This window comes from Orycteropus afer, unplaced genomic scaffold (assembly GCF_000298275.1).
Source record: "Orycteropus afer afer isolate SDZICR_OR568_19922 unplaced genomic scaffold, OryAfe1.0 scaffold00247, whole genome shotgun sequence".
Taxonomy (NCBI): Eukaryota; Metazoa; Chordata; class Mammalia; order Tubulidentata; family Orycteropodidae; genus Orycteropus; species Orycteropus afer.
In genome coordinates this window covers 4730939-4743325 of record NW_006921834.1, presented here as the reverse complement: position 1 = coordinate 4743325, position 12387 = coordinate 4730939, and the positions used below count along the sequence as shown (strand labels likewise).

Here is a 12387-nt window from a genome sequence, read left to right as displayed (position 1 = left end):
TCCACACTCCCTGTGCTGGCTCTCTAACTACCACTACTAATGGCCTCTAACTGGTCTCCCTGTCTAGCCTTTCTGCCCTTAAATCTGTAAGACTTTGCTCTGAAGTCTGGGTAAGATTTGGTTGTATGTCATTGTATTGCTCAGGCTTTAAAGCCCAGGCATCATAGCTTTCATGCTTCCCACTGCAGTTTGTAACCACAAAATAGTTAAGAGTCATTCTTTGCTCTTCAGCCAGAGTTAACTTTCTGATGCACGGTGATGCATTTATTCTTCACTGCCCTGAACATAGTCCATATGGCTAAACAGGGTCCCAGGAAATCAGCTGCCAACCTTCCTTTTCTTCTTATCTCCCCCCTCCTGCCCATAGTCTTCTCACCACCGGGGTAATGTTTATATCTCTGTCAGCTTCTTAAGGGCAGGGGCCATGCATGCCTTTGGATGGCTGGCCTGAGAGTTGTCGCACAATGTGCATTGCTGTAAATGGCACTGGATGCCATAAGTGGAATTCAGGCCTGGATTGGTAACTTTGAAGCTCTTCCCCTTATCTGACTGAGACACTATGATTCTCCACCAGTATGTCCTGTGGAAATGCAGAAAAGGGCCGGTGGAGACTGGTGAGGCTGGGCCTGGAAAGAAGTGAGCAGGTAACGTGCAGATCATTCAGAAGGTCCCAGTGTTCTGATCGGGGCTCCTCTTACAGGGTGGCATTGGCCCCTGGGTGGGCTGAAGCTCCCAGTCTTCATCCCTGTCCCCCACTCTGCTGTGGGCCACAAGCGGCACGATGAACTGCCGCTCAGAGGTGCTGGAGGTGTCGGTGGAGGGGCGGCAGGTGGAGGAGGCCATGCTGGCTGTGCTGCACACCGTGCTCCTGCACCGTAGCACGGGCAAGTTCCACTACAAGAAGGAGGGCACCTACTCCATCGGCACCGTGGGCACCCAGGATGTCGACTGTGACTTCATTGACTTCACCTATGTGCGTGTCTCCTCCGATGAGCTTGACCGTGCCCTGCGCAAGGTTGTCGGGGAATTCAAGGTAGGAGTATGGCCTGGCCGATGGCAGGTGGACCTTAAGTGCCCCTCCACCCCGGTTTGCTGTTGGACCAGTTCACACTTCCCAGTGGGTTGTTTCAGGTTGTAAGAGAAAGGTGTGTGTTTGAAGCTCCTCTGGGGAGGGAAGGCTTGTGGTGGTGGCGGGGGAGGTTAGGGTTGGTTGGTTTGTGAGAATACCCAGAGAAGAGGGGAGAGCAGGAAGCCCTCACGGCATTTGTGTTCCGGTCCCCTGGAAAGCTGGAGATACTGCTCCTGTGGTCTTGGCTCTTCTCTGACCCCACAGCCCTTTCTACCAACCCCTCATCTGTGCTTCACTTTTCATGTCACCACCCTCTGGGCCTTTCTGTACAGAACTCCCTGAGAGAGAGGAGTTGCCATTGATGTGGGGTGCCCCTTTTGGGCATTGTGACACGTGTTTGGATGTGTCTGTGTGGGCAAGAGAAAGGGAAGGAAGGGACACCTCAGAAGGGTGGAAATAGGATACAAATTTTAACTTTGTCTTGATGCAGAATCTCAGTATTTCACCAAATGGGGATTTTTTTTTTTTTTAAATTTATAAAAGGCACATGCTCCAGTGTCAGAGGATTGCCTGCCTGCCTTCAATCCACAAATGTTTGGAGTTGCCCCTGCACTGTGTGTTCATTTCAGAAGCTTGCCTGGTGTCATGTGGGAACTCTCGCCCCATCCCCGCCAGTCAGAAAGCTAGCTCCATCCTCTCATCTGGGACCTCCTAGCCCAGAGCCCAGAAAGCGCAAGTTCATTAAGAGGTTTCCCAGTGTCCTTCAGGGGAGGCAGTGGTACCTTGCCCCGTGTTCTGCGTCTGTGTAAGGTATACAGGAGGGTAGTCGAATGCATAGCACAGACGCTGGAGCAGGCTTTATCACCTAACAAGCATGTGACCTTGGGTGGGTGACTTCATTCTCTAAGCCTTAGTTTCCCTTTGCGTAAAATTGAATGCTACTAGTACCTCCCTCACAGGGTGTACTTTTAGGCTTAAAGGAGTCAAATGTGTCAGTTGCTTGGAATAGAGCCTGGCACACATGAGCATATAGAAGTTAGCTATTGTTACTGTAGGAGCTCTGGTAGTGTAGTGCCTAAGGCACTTGACTGCTCACCAGGAGGCTGGCGGTTCAAACCCACTAGCCACTCCTCGGAAGGAAGATGGGTCAGTGTACTTTTGTAGTGATACTGCCTTGGAAACCCAAGGAGGGGCTATGAGTCCATGGCACATAACAACAACAACAACAACATTGTTACTGTTAGTCAAGGTCATGTGACTTTGGTCTGTCTATGAAGAAGAGACTTATCCTCTGATGGATGGTTCAGGATTTGAGGGAGTGCCTCTGGGTTGATACTAACTCAGAAGGAAACATGCTTCAGGGTCCTCGCTGCCCTAGGAAGAGAAGTGGGGGCGGGGTGGGGGTGGGTATTTATCTACACCCCAGGGGGTGGGGTAGGCAGAATTATTAGACCAGGTAGTCTCATTTGCTTATCAGAGGTGAAGCGGTAGAAGCAGCTGGTCTTGGTTCTCTAGTGCTGCTTAACTACCACACAACTAGGTCTGGTCTGTCCTTCAGCTTCCCTCCTCCATTGTGTTTCTTGGATTGGTTTCTTTTCTTTCTAAACAGGGATCACTGGGCCTTATAATCTCCCCCTTCTTCCCCCTATTGTTAGAAAGAGACTATAATTTGGGCTGTCATAAAATGAATGGGGTAGAAGGACTGTGTTCATTTTGCAGTGGAGAAGGCAAATAGAGTTTGCCTGGGGAGGAGGAGATACTGGGGAGAAGGTGATTTTAGAGAATGCTTCCAAGGGAACTCTGGTGGCATAGTGCCTTAGGCACTGAGGAGCTCTGGTAGCATAGTGCCTAAGGCACTTGACTGCTAACCAGAAGGCTGGTGGTTCAAACCCACCAGCCACTCCTCGGAAGGAAGGTTAGGCAATCTACTTCTATAGTGATACCGCCTTGGAAACCCAAGGAGGGGTCACTGTGAGTCGGATCTGATTCGACAGCAGTACGTTTGGTTTTTTTTTTTTGTTTGTTTGTTTCAAGGGTAGGGACAGCAGGAGTGGGGTTGGGGTGGGGTGAGAAGATCTTTAATGTGAAGGTAAAAAGCATAGATTTTGAAACAGATAACCTAGATTGAATCCTGGCTCTCCCATTCACCTGCAGTGTGACTTTTGGCAAGTTACCTTACATCTCTGACCTTGATGTTGTCTCAATAAAATGGAGGTAATACAGCTTCCTCACAGAGTTGCTGAGAAGAGCCAGTGGGAGGAGAGTGTGTTGCCTGGCAAAGAGTTAAGTGCTTAAAAATGGTGGTAATTTCTATACCGTCAATTCCTAACAAAGCTAGAGGAGTTGAGAGGAGACAGATTTTGTTGGCGGTTTGCTGAGTCAGTTCACACAAATCCTCTACTCTTTCTGGGCCTGTGTTCCCTGCCATCCCGAGGGACTAATACAGCTAGAGGTGCTTGCTTCTCTAGGGCATAGGAGGCAGACCTTCACAGGGTGAGAATTCTCCAGAGGTCTTGGCCTGCTCATCAGTTACCCCTTCTCCCCCAGGATGCCTTGCGCAACTCTGGTGGCGATGGGCTGGGGCAGATGTCCTTGGAGTTCTACCAGAAGAAAAAGTCTCGCTGGCCTTTCCCAGATGAGTGCATCCCATGGGAAGTGTGGACGGTCAAGGTGCATGTGGTAGCCCTGGCCACAGAGCAGGAGCGGCAGATATGCCGGGAGAAGGTGGGTGAGAAGCTATGCGAGAAAGTCATCAACATCGTGGAGGTGATGAACCGGCATGAGTACCTGCCCAAGATGCCCACACAATCGGAGGTGGACAATGTGTTTGACACAGGCTTGCGGGACGTGCAGCCCTACCTCTACAAGATCTCTTTCCAAATCACTGATGCCCTGGGCACCTCAGTCACCACCACCATGCGCAGGCTCATCAAAGACACCCTTGCCCTCTAGGGCTCGTTGGGGCATGGGAGCTCCTTTATGGCTCCCAAACCTTGGCTTCTGGGAATTACACTATTGCGGTCCTTGGGGTGCTGGAAACCTACTCTGGATCCTTGGGAGGGGCAACCCCGGCTTCCTTTTTGGTACTTGCCAGCCTCTCTTGTGAACTTTGGCTGACTACCAAATCCAGCCTTACACTGTCTCTTCACACCCCAGGTTGGGGTCCCCCTTCTCCACTGTACAGAACAACCCCCACTAAGGATGGTGAATAAAATTGAGAATGTGATTGGGTTGAGCCAGCTCTCCTTTGGCTTGTGTTCTATCTGAAACGTCTTTCTGGTAGATCTGTGAGGACACACCTGTGTATCGAGAGCATTATTCCAAGATGGTGGGGTATTAAATATAGATTATGACGGTCAGATTTTGCACTTTGTTAGACATTCACACAGGCAGTTGTTACCCACCCAGATGTGATCGTGGCCAGTCTCATAAATAAGGACATGAGGTCAAGGTCTGTTGCTTTTGGATGTGACTGAACCATGTCTCTTCCTTTTCTAGGAAGTTATAACTGTAAGCTAGTTATAACTATAAGCTACTCCCTAGCTTTTATATTACCTGGTCTTGATTCATAATGGCCCCAGAGAACATTTTCTCTGTCTTCACAGAGCACACACAGCCCCACATACACCAGATAGGTAATTTGACTTAGTTTCTCTCTCTGGAGATGTTAGCCATCTTCAGACTGTCTGGTGTTTGGTGGTAGTTTTCCAGGTTGGGCTGCCTCTGGCTAGTGGTTAGGACATCGGTTTGGTAACTCATGCTCGTATTTCCACACAAGCACACTCAATTTCAGTGAATGTTGTGTGCTATGCTTTTTGTTGATTTTGTCCATGTTTTACAGTTATCCTTGGCCACCATTTAGGGCAATTTTAACCCAACTATATGAACTGTATGTACGTTGAGGGGCATGCTAGGGAGAAATTGGAGGGGGTCCTGCCTGTGGTCCTGGAGCAGAGTAGGCAGCCAGGATGCCCAGGATGTTTGTACATTTTCTGTTCCAGGCCACCATGGGCACATGATATTTCATGACTGTGAGATTTTGTCCTACCCTTGATCTCTCAGAAGCAACTCAATGGTGGCAACTAACAGGAACCCCCTTGGTCTCTGGTGCTTTAGGGAGAACTCAGGAGTGGGGTTTGGAGGTGGAGAAGGCCCATTCCAGGAAGTCCTTGATCATGTGTGACTGCCACCTGGCCTGCTGCAGTCTGTGGGTCCTTCTTCCTCCCAATGGCAGTTTCTTCTGAGGGGGTACCTAGTACAGGTGTTGGCTGGCAGTGACTTTGTGTAAAAGAGGGCTCAAGACTTAATACAAGATTTTTCAGGAGACGTGAGCAGAATAGTTTTCTCTCTATCTCCAGCTTCCCTGGATAGTCTCCGTTTTTGCAGCTGGACTCTGCTCCAGTCTCCCACCTAGGTTGGCTTGGCAAGCTGGCAGCAGGCTGCTCTTGGTGGACAGGGCAGTAACATCCCCATCCCATTTGAGCTACCCTGAGAAGGGAGGTGGGCAAGGCAGAGGGAAGGAATAGATTTACTCGCAGTCAGGATGGGAACCTGTGATTCAAATCTATATCTTACTGGCCTTGAGCTTGAGAAAAGGATTGGGGTAGGTCTTGAAACTCCACTGCTCTAGCCTTCATCTCCCCCTGCTGTGGAGGCTGAAGGAGGCACTGACCTGCTTGTCCAGACCTGGGAGGCTCCCAAAGGGGATGCTGGAGAGGAAGGATGTGAATCACTCGGGTCCTGGAGGCTGCCCCCTTGCCTCCTGTCCCAAGCAGCCACTTGGGCCACCTAGTTGCATTGAGCTTTGGCCCAAGGACAGAAAGCGCATGAAGAGGATGGCCCTTCCTTGTAGCCCCCATCAAACACCAGGGATAGGGGTCTGGGGGATCCTTGTAGGCTCTGAGCTAGTTGCTACCTCTAGACCAAAGGAGAGGGAGAGTTTTTGGGACAGGGCTGGCTGGGGACAGGAGCTGGATTCACATGAGAGCGTGGATGGGCTTTTTGGGGGGAGAATACAGCCCTAGGAGTGTGGGTCTTTTGAGAAGGGGCTGTTACCCACACTGTTCCCACTCTCTAGGGAGAGCAATAGCTCACTGGGTAAAGAGTAGGGGCAAGGCGTAGGGCGCCTAGGATCCGCCCCTCGGCCCCTCCCCTGCTCTGTCGCTGGCCGGCCCACCCGCTTACTCGCGCTCCGGTACAGTGGCGGCCCCGCGCACGTCTGGGCAGCTTGCGCGGGCAGCATGAATGGCTCACATGCTGGCCCCGCGGCCAATGCCGCCTGGCTGAACGTCTGCTGCAACCAGTCAGGGGCGCTGCTGGAGACCCCTGAGGGCCCGCGCGCCGTACAGGCGGCGGTGCTGGCCGTGCTATCGCTGCTCGTGCTCTGTGGGGTCCTGTTCTTGGGGGGTGGTCTGCTCCTCCGCGCCCAGGGTCTGGCAGAACTGCTGGCCCGCGAGCGGCGCGCTTCCCACGAGGCCGAGCCAGGCAGCACCAGTGGAGGTGACGACGACTTGTAGGCATCTGGCTGCGCTCGAGGGTAGCGGCCTCAGACTTTGCTTTGCGCGGCCGGGCCCTCCGGCCCGTGGTGCCACCAGGAGCGCCCAGACAGCAGCACGGAGCAGAGGCTCCTCGTCCCTCCCCTGAGGCTGGCGGAGCCTGCAGGTGAGAGCATCAGGAGCGCGGCCCGGGTGAAGAGAAGGGGCCTGGAGGGAGGCAAGGGGGTGAGTAGGTGGAGGTAACTTCTGTATTGAGGGGTGCTCCTCAGGGGGCAGCTAAGAAAACTGTCTTGGAGAATCAGCTTTTCAGGGATTCTAGTTGCCAGCATTAAATCCCTGGGGGTGGGGGGAGGGCTGTACCTGTCCCAGGTGTGGAGGGATCTGGGAGGAGGCTGCCCTTCCCTTACTCTCCTGCTTATCTCTGGGTACCTGCAGTTCCTGGTTACCTTTTGTCCTATCTCTGTCCTCTTAGGAGTGGCCATTAGCTGTGGGCCTGGTGCTCTGGGTCCACGGAGAGAGGGAGGTGCAGTCTGGAGGGGTCACAGTGCACTCTGGAGCCCTTCTTGTGTTAGCCTCAGCCTTCCCCCACTTCCTGCATCTCCCTAGCCCTCCTGGTAGTAAGGGCCAGCTCAGCATTGAGCCAGCCCAGCTCATTGTGCTGGGAGACCCAGGAGAGACTGCACAAAAAACTCAGCTGGTGTCTGTGGCTTCAGCTTTTTTCCCCTCTGGTCATGTCCTTCCTGAATCCTCTTCCCTGGAAGGAAGTTTGAGTAAAAGATTCCTCACTGTTACTTTCCTCTGAAGCAGGGATTGGGGTTGTTTCAAGGGCAGAGCTGGGGGGCCAGCATGACCCTGGGGAATGGGAGGAGGTGTTCTCCTGTGCCCTCCCACAGCCCCCATTCAAGTTGGGGAGACAAATGTAACCTGGAACAAGGAGCTTGAGGTGGTGGTGGTGTGGTGTGGGGTGTGTGTGTGTGTGTGTAGGAGGGTGGGGGTGACAGTAGAAGGTAAGTTTCCTAGCAGCTGGTGGGTCTCACAAGCACATTGTTCCAGGGAGCTGGGGCTGAGGATTTGCAGCTGTGGGGGCTCTGTCTGGGTCTCCTGCCTCTGTCTCTCCAAGGACAGGAGCCATCTGGAAGGAAGGGTGGGTGGCCTAAAGGACAAGGTAACTCCAGGCCAAGGCCAGCACTGGCAGAGCCACTCGGGTTGGGCAGGGAGATGCCTTCACTGTCCTCTCCTTCTCTTCAGTTTTGTACCTAGTTGGTCCCGAGGATATCCTGTAGGTGGGGGTGTTTGTTGGGGGTGACTGACTGGTCTTGCTTCCTGCCCCTTGAGCCTCTCTCCTGCTTGCCATGTGGAGCAGAGGCAGGGTGCCCGTCTTCCTCTGAGAAGAGGGTCAGACTGGGTGTCTGTGAGAAGGGGCTGGTGAGGGGCAAGGGGAGGTGTGAGCCGGTGCAGCTAAACAGCTGTGAAGCTGACAACCTGCTATCCCTGCACAGAGCAGCCCAGGATTTGGCGCTAATCCCAGGCTGCCTGGGCCATGCTGGCCTTGCTGAGCTGTGGATTTCTCACCTCTGGGGTGCCGCCCCCACCCCTTGGAGAGAGGGCTGTCTAGGGCAGTGAGGGGTGTGTGTGTGTGTGTGTGTGTGTGTGTGTGTTACTGCTCTTGGCGTCAAGGTAGCCAGGCTGGCCCAAGTGACATTCCCCACCTCACTTGGCTGTTTCCTGGGAGGAGTGGGGACAACCTCCTTTTCTTATATCCAGGTTCTTTCATCCCTCTTGCTCAATACATTTTGCTGCTTTCCAACCCTTTCTCCCTTCTGGACCCTGTGCTCTTCCCTCCTTCCCCAACTGGGCTAGAGGAATCTCCAGACCCATTGTGAACCCCCCTTTATTTTACAAATGGGGAAGCTGAAACTCCTAGAGGAGTGACATACTCAAGTGGAAGAGCTGGAACTGGACCCTGGGGCTTCTGACCCTCGAACTCAGGGCTCATTTCCCCACTTGGGTTGCCCCTCTTGCTCTTCACTACCCCCTTCCCATCCCTCTTTGAGATGCTGATGGAAACTATGGCCTCTCTTTCCCCAAAAGAATGAATCTTTCTCTCTCTGTCTCTCACACACACACTCCATACAGTTTCAGGGACTGGAACCCAACCGCTGTGTTTCCGTGCCTGCCTCTAATGCTGGGCTGCGGCTTCCAGCCAGCTGGGCTCAGCTTTGTTGGTTTGAACCTCAGGGGTGGTGGTGGTGGCAAACTGAGAGGGTCAGCTGGAATATACACCTATGAAAAAAATCCAAGTAATCAGAGCCAGGAGGTCAGAGCTAAAGGGTGATTGGGTTTTGGCTTTTGGGTTCAAGTCCAGGCAATGTTAGAGGTGTAGGGAGATTTGGTTGTAGAAAGGGTAGTGTCTCCAGCATCATCATGTCTGCTCACATTTGGGACAGGGCTGACATGGGGGAGTGGGCAGGAAAAGACTTTGCATCCAACTTCCTGCCCTTGCTGTCCCCTCAGCTCTGTACTTAGAGAGCCAGGGTGTGGGGTGAGCTGGGGGCCTCAATGTTCTTGGGGGAAGAGACTGAGCCGCTTGCTTTAGAGCTCTGACCCTGGTCAAGGCTGTCAGGCTGAGTGGGGAGGAAAAGAATTTGGAAAATTGGGAACTGTGTGCTGTTCCTGTCACCTATCTCCTAGACTCCAGTGGGGAGTAAGAAGTGGGGGAATGGGTGCAGGTCTGAGCACCAGGGAGGGAAGCCAGCATCTGGACTTGAGCCTCCACCCCCACCCCCATTAGCCTGGGCTGACTATGGGGGAAGGGCTGGGGTGACAGATGGGTTGGGAACTTGCCTTGCCCTTCCTCCACCCCTGAGTTTCACACTAAGCTGGAAAAGGCTGCCAGAGGTTTATCAAATCCATTGCTTGGCTTCCAAATAGTGCAACTCCTTTCCCAGCAAAGATAGGGGCTGCCTCTTACAGATTCCTGACCTTGTGTGGTCTGCCTCCCAGACAGTGCTCCATCCAGCCTGTTACCCTGGGGAACTCCTGTCACCTTTGGTGCAGATGACAAACTGGGAGAGACTTGGATTGCAGTGAAACTTCTGCCTGGGACCTTTGCACTCAGCTGCTGCCTCTGAACTGCTCTGCTCAGCTCTTTGAAGTACTCATGGTTGGGGTCTGGGGGGTCAGCTCTCCAGGGATGAATGAGCCCCTTCATGGCACAAAGTGACCACGCACCCGGGATGCTCTGTGCAGCAAACTCCAGCCATGCTTTCTGTCCACTGGGCCTCTGAGGACACGAGTGCAGTCCCTGGTGCAGGGCAACAGTGGCCTGACAGGTCAGTGTCCTGTCCCTACTGAGGGCTATGGGTCACTGTCATCCATGTGCAGGTCTTAAGATACCCCAGCAGTACCTTGTCACTTCCTGTGGCTTTTGACTAACTATACTGGTGATGCAAGTTTGGGGTATACAGTCTGTTTCTAGCTCCTGATTCTTGGAATTCATTTTCTTCTCCTCTTTTTCCAGATTTAGCTGTTTCTAGCAGTTACTGAAATAGTAGCCCCATTGACACTGCTCCTGTCCTCTGGTCTCTCCTCAGTGGTGGCTATTTCTCCCTCTGCGAGCAGATCCAAAATTTCTGGGCAGCGAGGAGCTGGAGGGGGATGGTGGTAGTGTTGTTGATTGATGGTTAGTGCCTTTCACGCCAGCACTCCGTTGCCCTCGTGTGGCCACTTTGGGGAAGAACAACTCTTCATTCAAACAGTCGTTGTTGGGGTCTGATCAAAATCCAGCCTGAGAAGGATGTTTTGAGTTGAGAATGGATTTTGTGAGCATGGATACTGGATTCTAGACTGTAAATCTTCCTGAATCTCAGTTTCTTCATTTATGGAATGGAAGCTACAATGTGGTTTTGAGGACCACATAGATAATGTGCTTGCGGCTTTCTACACTGTAATTAAGAGCCCTGGGGCACAAGGGTGAAGTGGTCAGATGCTAACTGACAGGTTGGTGGTTTGAACCTACCAGCAGCTCTGCAGGAGAAAAGACTTGGCGAGCTGCTCCTGTAAAGATTTACAGCCTTGGAAACCCTATGGGGCATTTCTGTTCTGTCCTGTAGGGTCGCTATGAGTTAGAATCAACTCGAGGGTACATGACAACTCTGTTGTTGTCCCGTGACGTTGTCATTATTTTCCCTGAACCCAACCATCCGCAGGGAAGTGAAGAGGTGTAGAATCACCCATTCTGTGTGTGGGACACTTCATTTATTCATCTTTTACATGAGTATTGAGTGACCACTCTGTGCCAGGCATGTTCTGGAAGCTGGGATGAGGAGGTGAATGAGAGAGAGCTTCTGCTCTCGAGGAGCTCACAGTCTAGTAAAAAGTAGTGCCCACACAGATAGACAATAAGAAGGGCACAGTGCCCTCAGAGCCAAGAGCTGAGGGTGATGAGCCCTGCGGGGGAGTTGGTAGAGATAGAGGAGGTGACCCAGTGGGTGGGCATTCACCTGGCGAAGAAAGAGAGGAACATTCTGGGCACAGGCACAGAGAGCAAGGAGCCAGGGATGCTTTGGCAGGAGGGGAGTTGGAGCCGGAAGTGTGCAGAGGGGAGCTGGGATTTATCCTGGGAGCAGTGAGGTGTCTCTGGAAGGTTTCAAGCTGGGAAGTGACATGGTAAGATCTAGATCTTAGGGAACTGGGGGAAGACTGCAAAGAAACAGCAAGAAGGCTGTTGCCAAAACATCAGCAAAAACGATGGTGGAGGGTAGAGGTAAGAGGGGCAGATCCTCAAGATATTTTGAATACAGGCTTTGGTCATTAGTTGAGTGTGACAGGGAGGTGGCAAGGACAAGGCCTGAGTAACTGAGCACTGGACCCTGGAGGGAAGAAGTGGGAAAGACTTCTTGCTGGACTACAGAGCCCACCTGAGCACCTCTGCCACCCATCTTGGCCAGGGAAGAAGGAGCCCTGTACGCAGGAGAGTGGTAGCTTGATCGGCTCTGGGCTAGAGGACTGGAAGCCTCGTTGTCAGGAGAGGGATGGGCTGAATTTTTATAGTATACTCTTTTGTACCATGTGTGTGTTTGATCACACATACTTTTCACCTGTGCAAAATCCAAACCCAAACCAAACTCACTGCTGTTGAGTTGGATCTGACTCATAGCGACCCCTCTTTAGGGTTCTGAGGCAGTATCACTACGGAAGGAGCTCTGGTGGCCTAGTATCTAAGGCATGTGACTGCTAACCAGAAGGCTGGTGGTTCAAACCCACCAGCCACTCCTCGGAAGGAAGGTTGGGCAATCTATTTCCATAGTGATGCTACCTCGGAAACCCAAGGAGGGGTTGCTATGAGTTGGTTCTGACTCAACAGCAGTGACTTTGGTTTTGGTTTTTATCACAATGGAAGTAGATTGCCCAGTCTTCCTTCCGAGGAGTGGCTGGTGAGTTTGAACCACCAGCCTTTTGGTTAGCAGTCAAAAGCCTTAGGCACTAAAATCAAACACAAGGAGCAATGTCATCCCACTCCACAGTGATGGGGCTCCCTTCAAGGCCCAGCTGACCTGTGAGGCCAGAGTCCAGCGTCCTGCAGGGAGGGCTGACACTTCAGCCACCCCCCACCTCCAGTGTCCCATGACTCTGGGCTGTGGAGCATAGCACATAGCAAGCACTCACTTGTCTGTAGTCTTCCCCATGGTGCTCTGCTCTTTCTCTGACTCCCCCTTCTTCCTTCTCTTCTTCCCTCTGGGTCCCCTCTGGGGATACCCTTTCCCCTCCCTTCTCTCAGAGAGTGGGGAGCTGGGCTCAGGGACTTTCACATCCCCAGTTCTT

The 12387-nt window shown here is 52.6% G+C and overlaps 2 protein-coding genes across 2 annotated transcripts; both read left to right on the top strand.

The window, feature by feature from the left end:
• The first annotated feature begins 781 nt into the window (after positions 1–781).
• On the top strand, positions 782–4021 carry ATG101 (autophagy related 101). Its single transcript, XM_007949573.2, has 2 exons — positions 782–1033; positions 3617–4021. The coding sequence occupies exons 1-2, from the start codon at positions 782–784 to the stop codon at positions 4019–4021; spliced, it is 657 nt and encodes a 218-aa protein (XP_007947764.1).
• Positions 4022–6309: 2288 nt separating this feature from the next.
• SMIM41 (small integral membrane protein 41) lies at positions 6310–6585 on the top strand. The gene has a single exon (XM_042782137.1). It carries the CDS (start codon positions 6310–6312, stop codon positions 6583–6585), a length of 276 nt encoding a protein of 91 aa, XP_042638071.1.
• Positions 6586–12387: the final 5802 nt, after the last annotated feature.

Excerpts from the sequence above, each read along its gene's own strand:
- ATG101 (XM_007949573.2), top strand. The coding sequence starts at position 782 with ATGAACTGCCGCTCAGAGGTGCTGGAGGTGTCGGTGGAGGGGCGGCAG. Across the intron at positions 1,034-3,616 it reads AGGTTGTCGGGGAATTCAAG|GATGCCTTGCGCAACTCTGG; the intron begins GTAGGAGTATGG and ends CTTCTCCCCCAG.
- SMIM41 (XM_042782137.1), top strand. The coding sequence starts at position 6,310 with ATGAATGGCTCACATGCTGGCCCCGCGGCCAATGCCGCCTGGCTGAAC.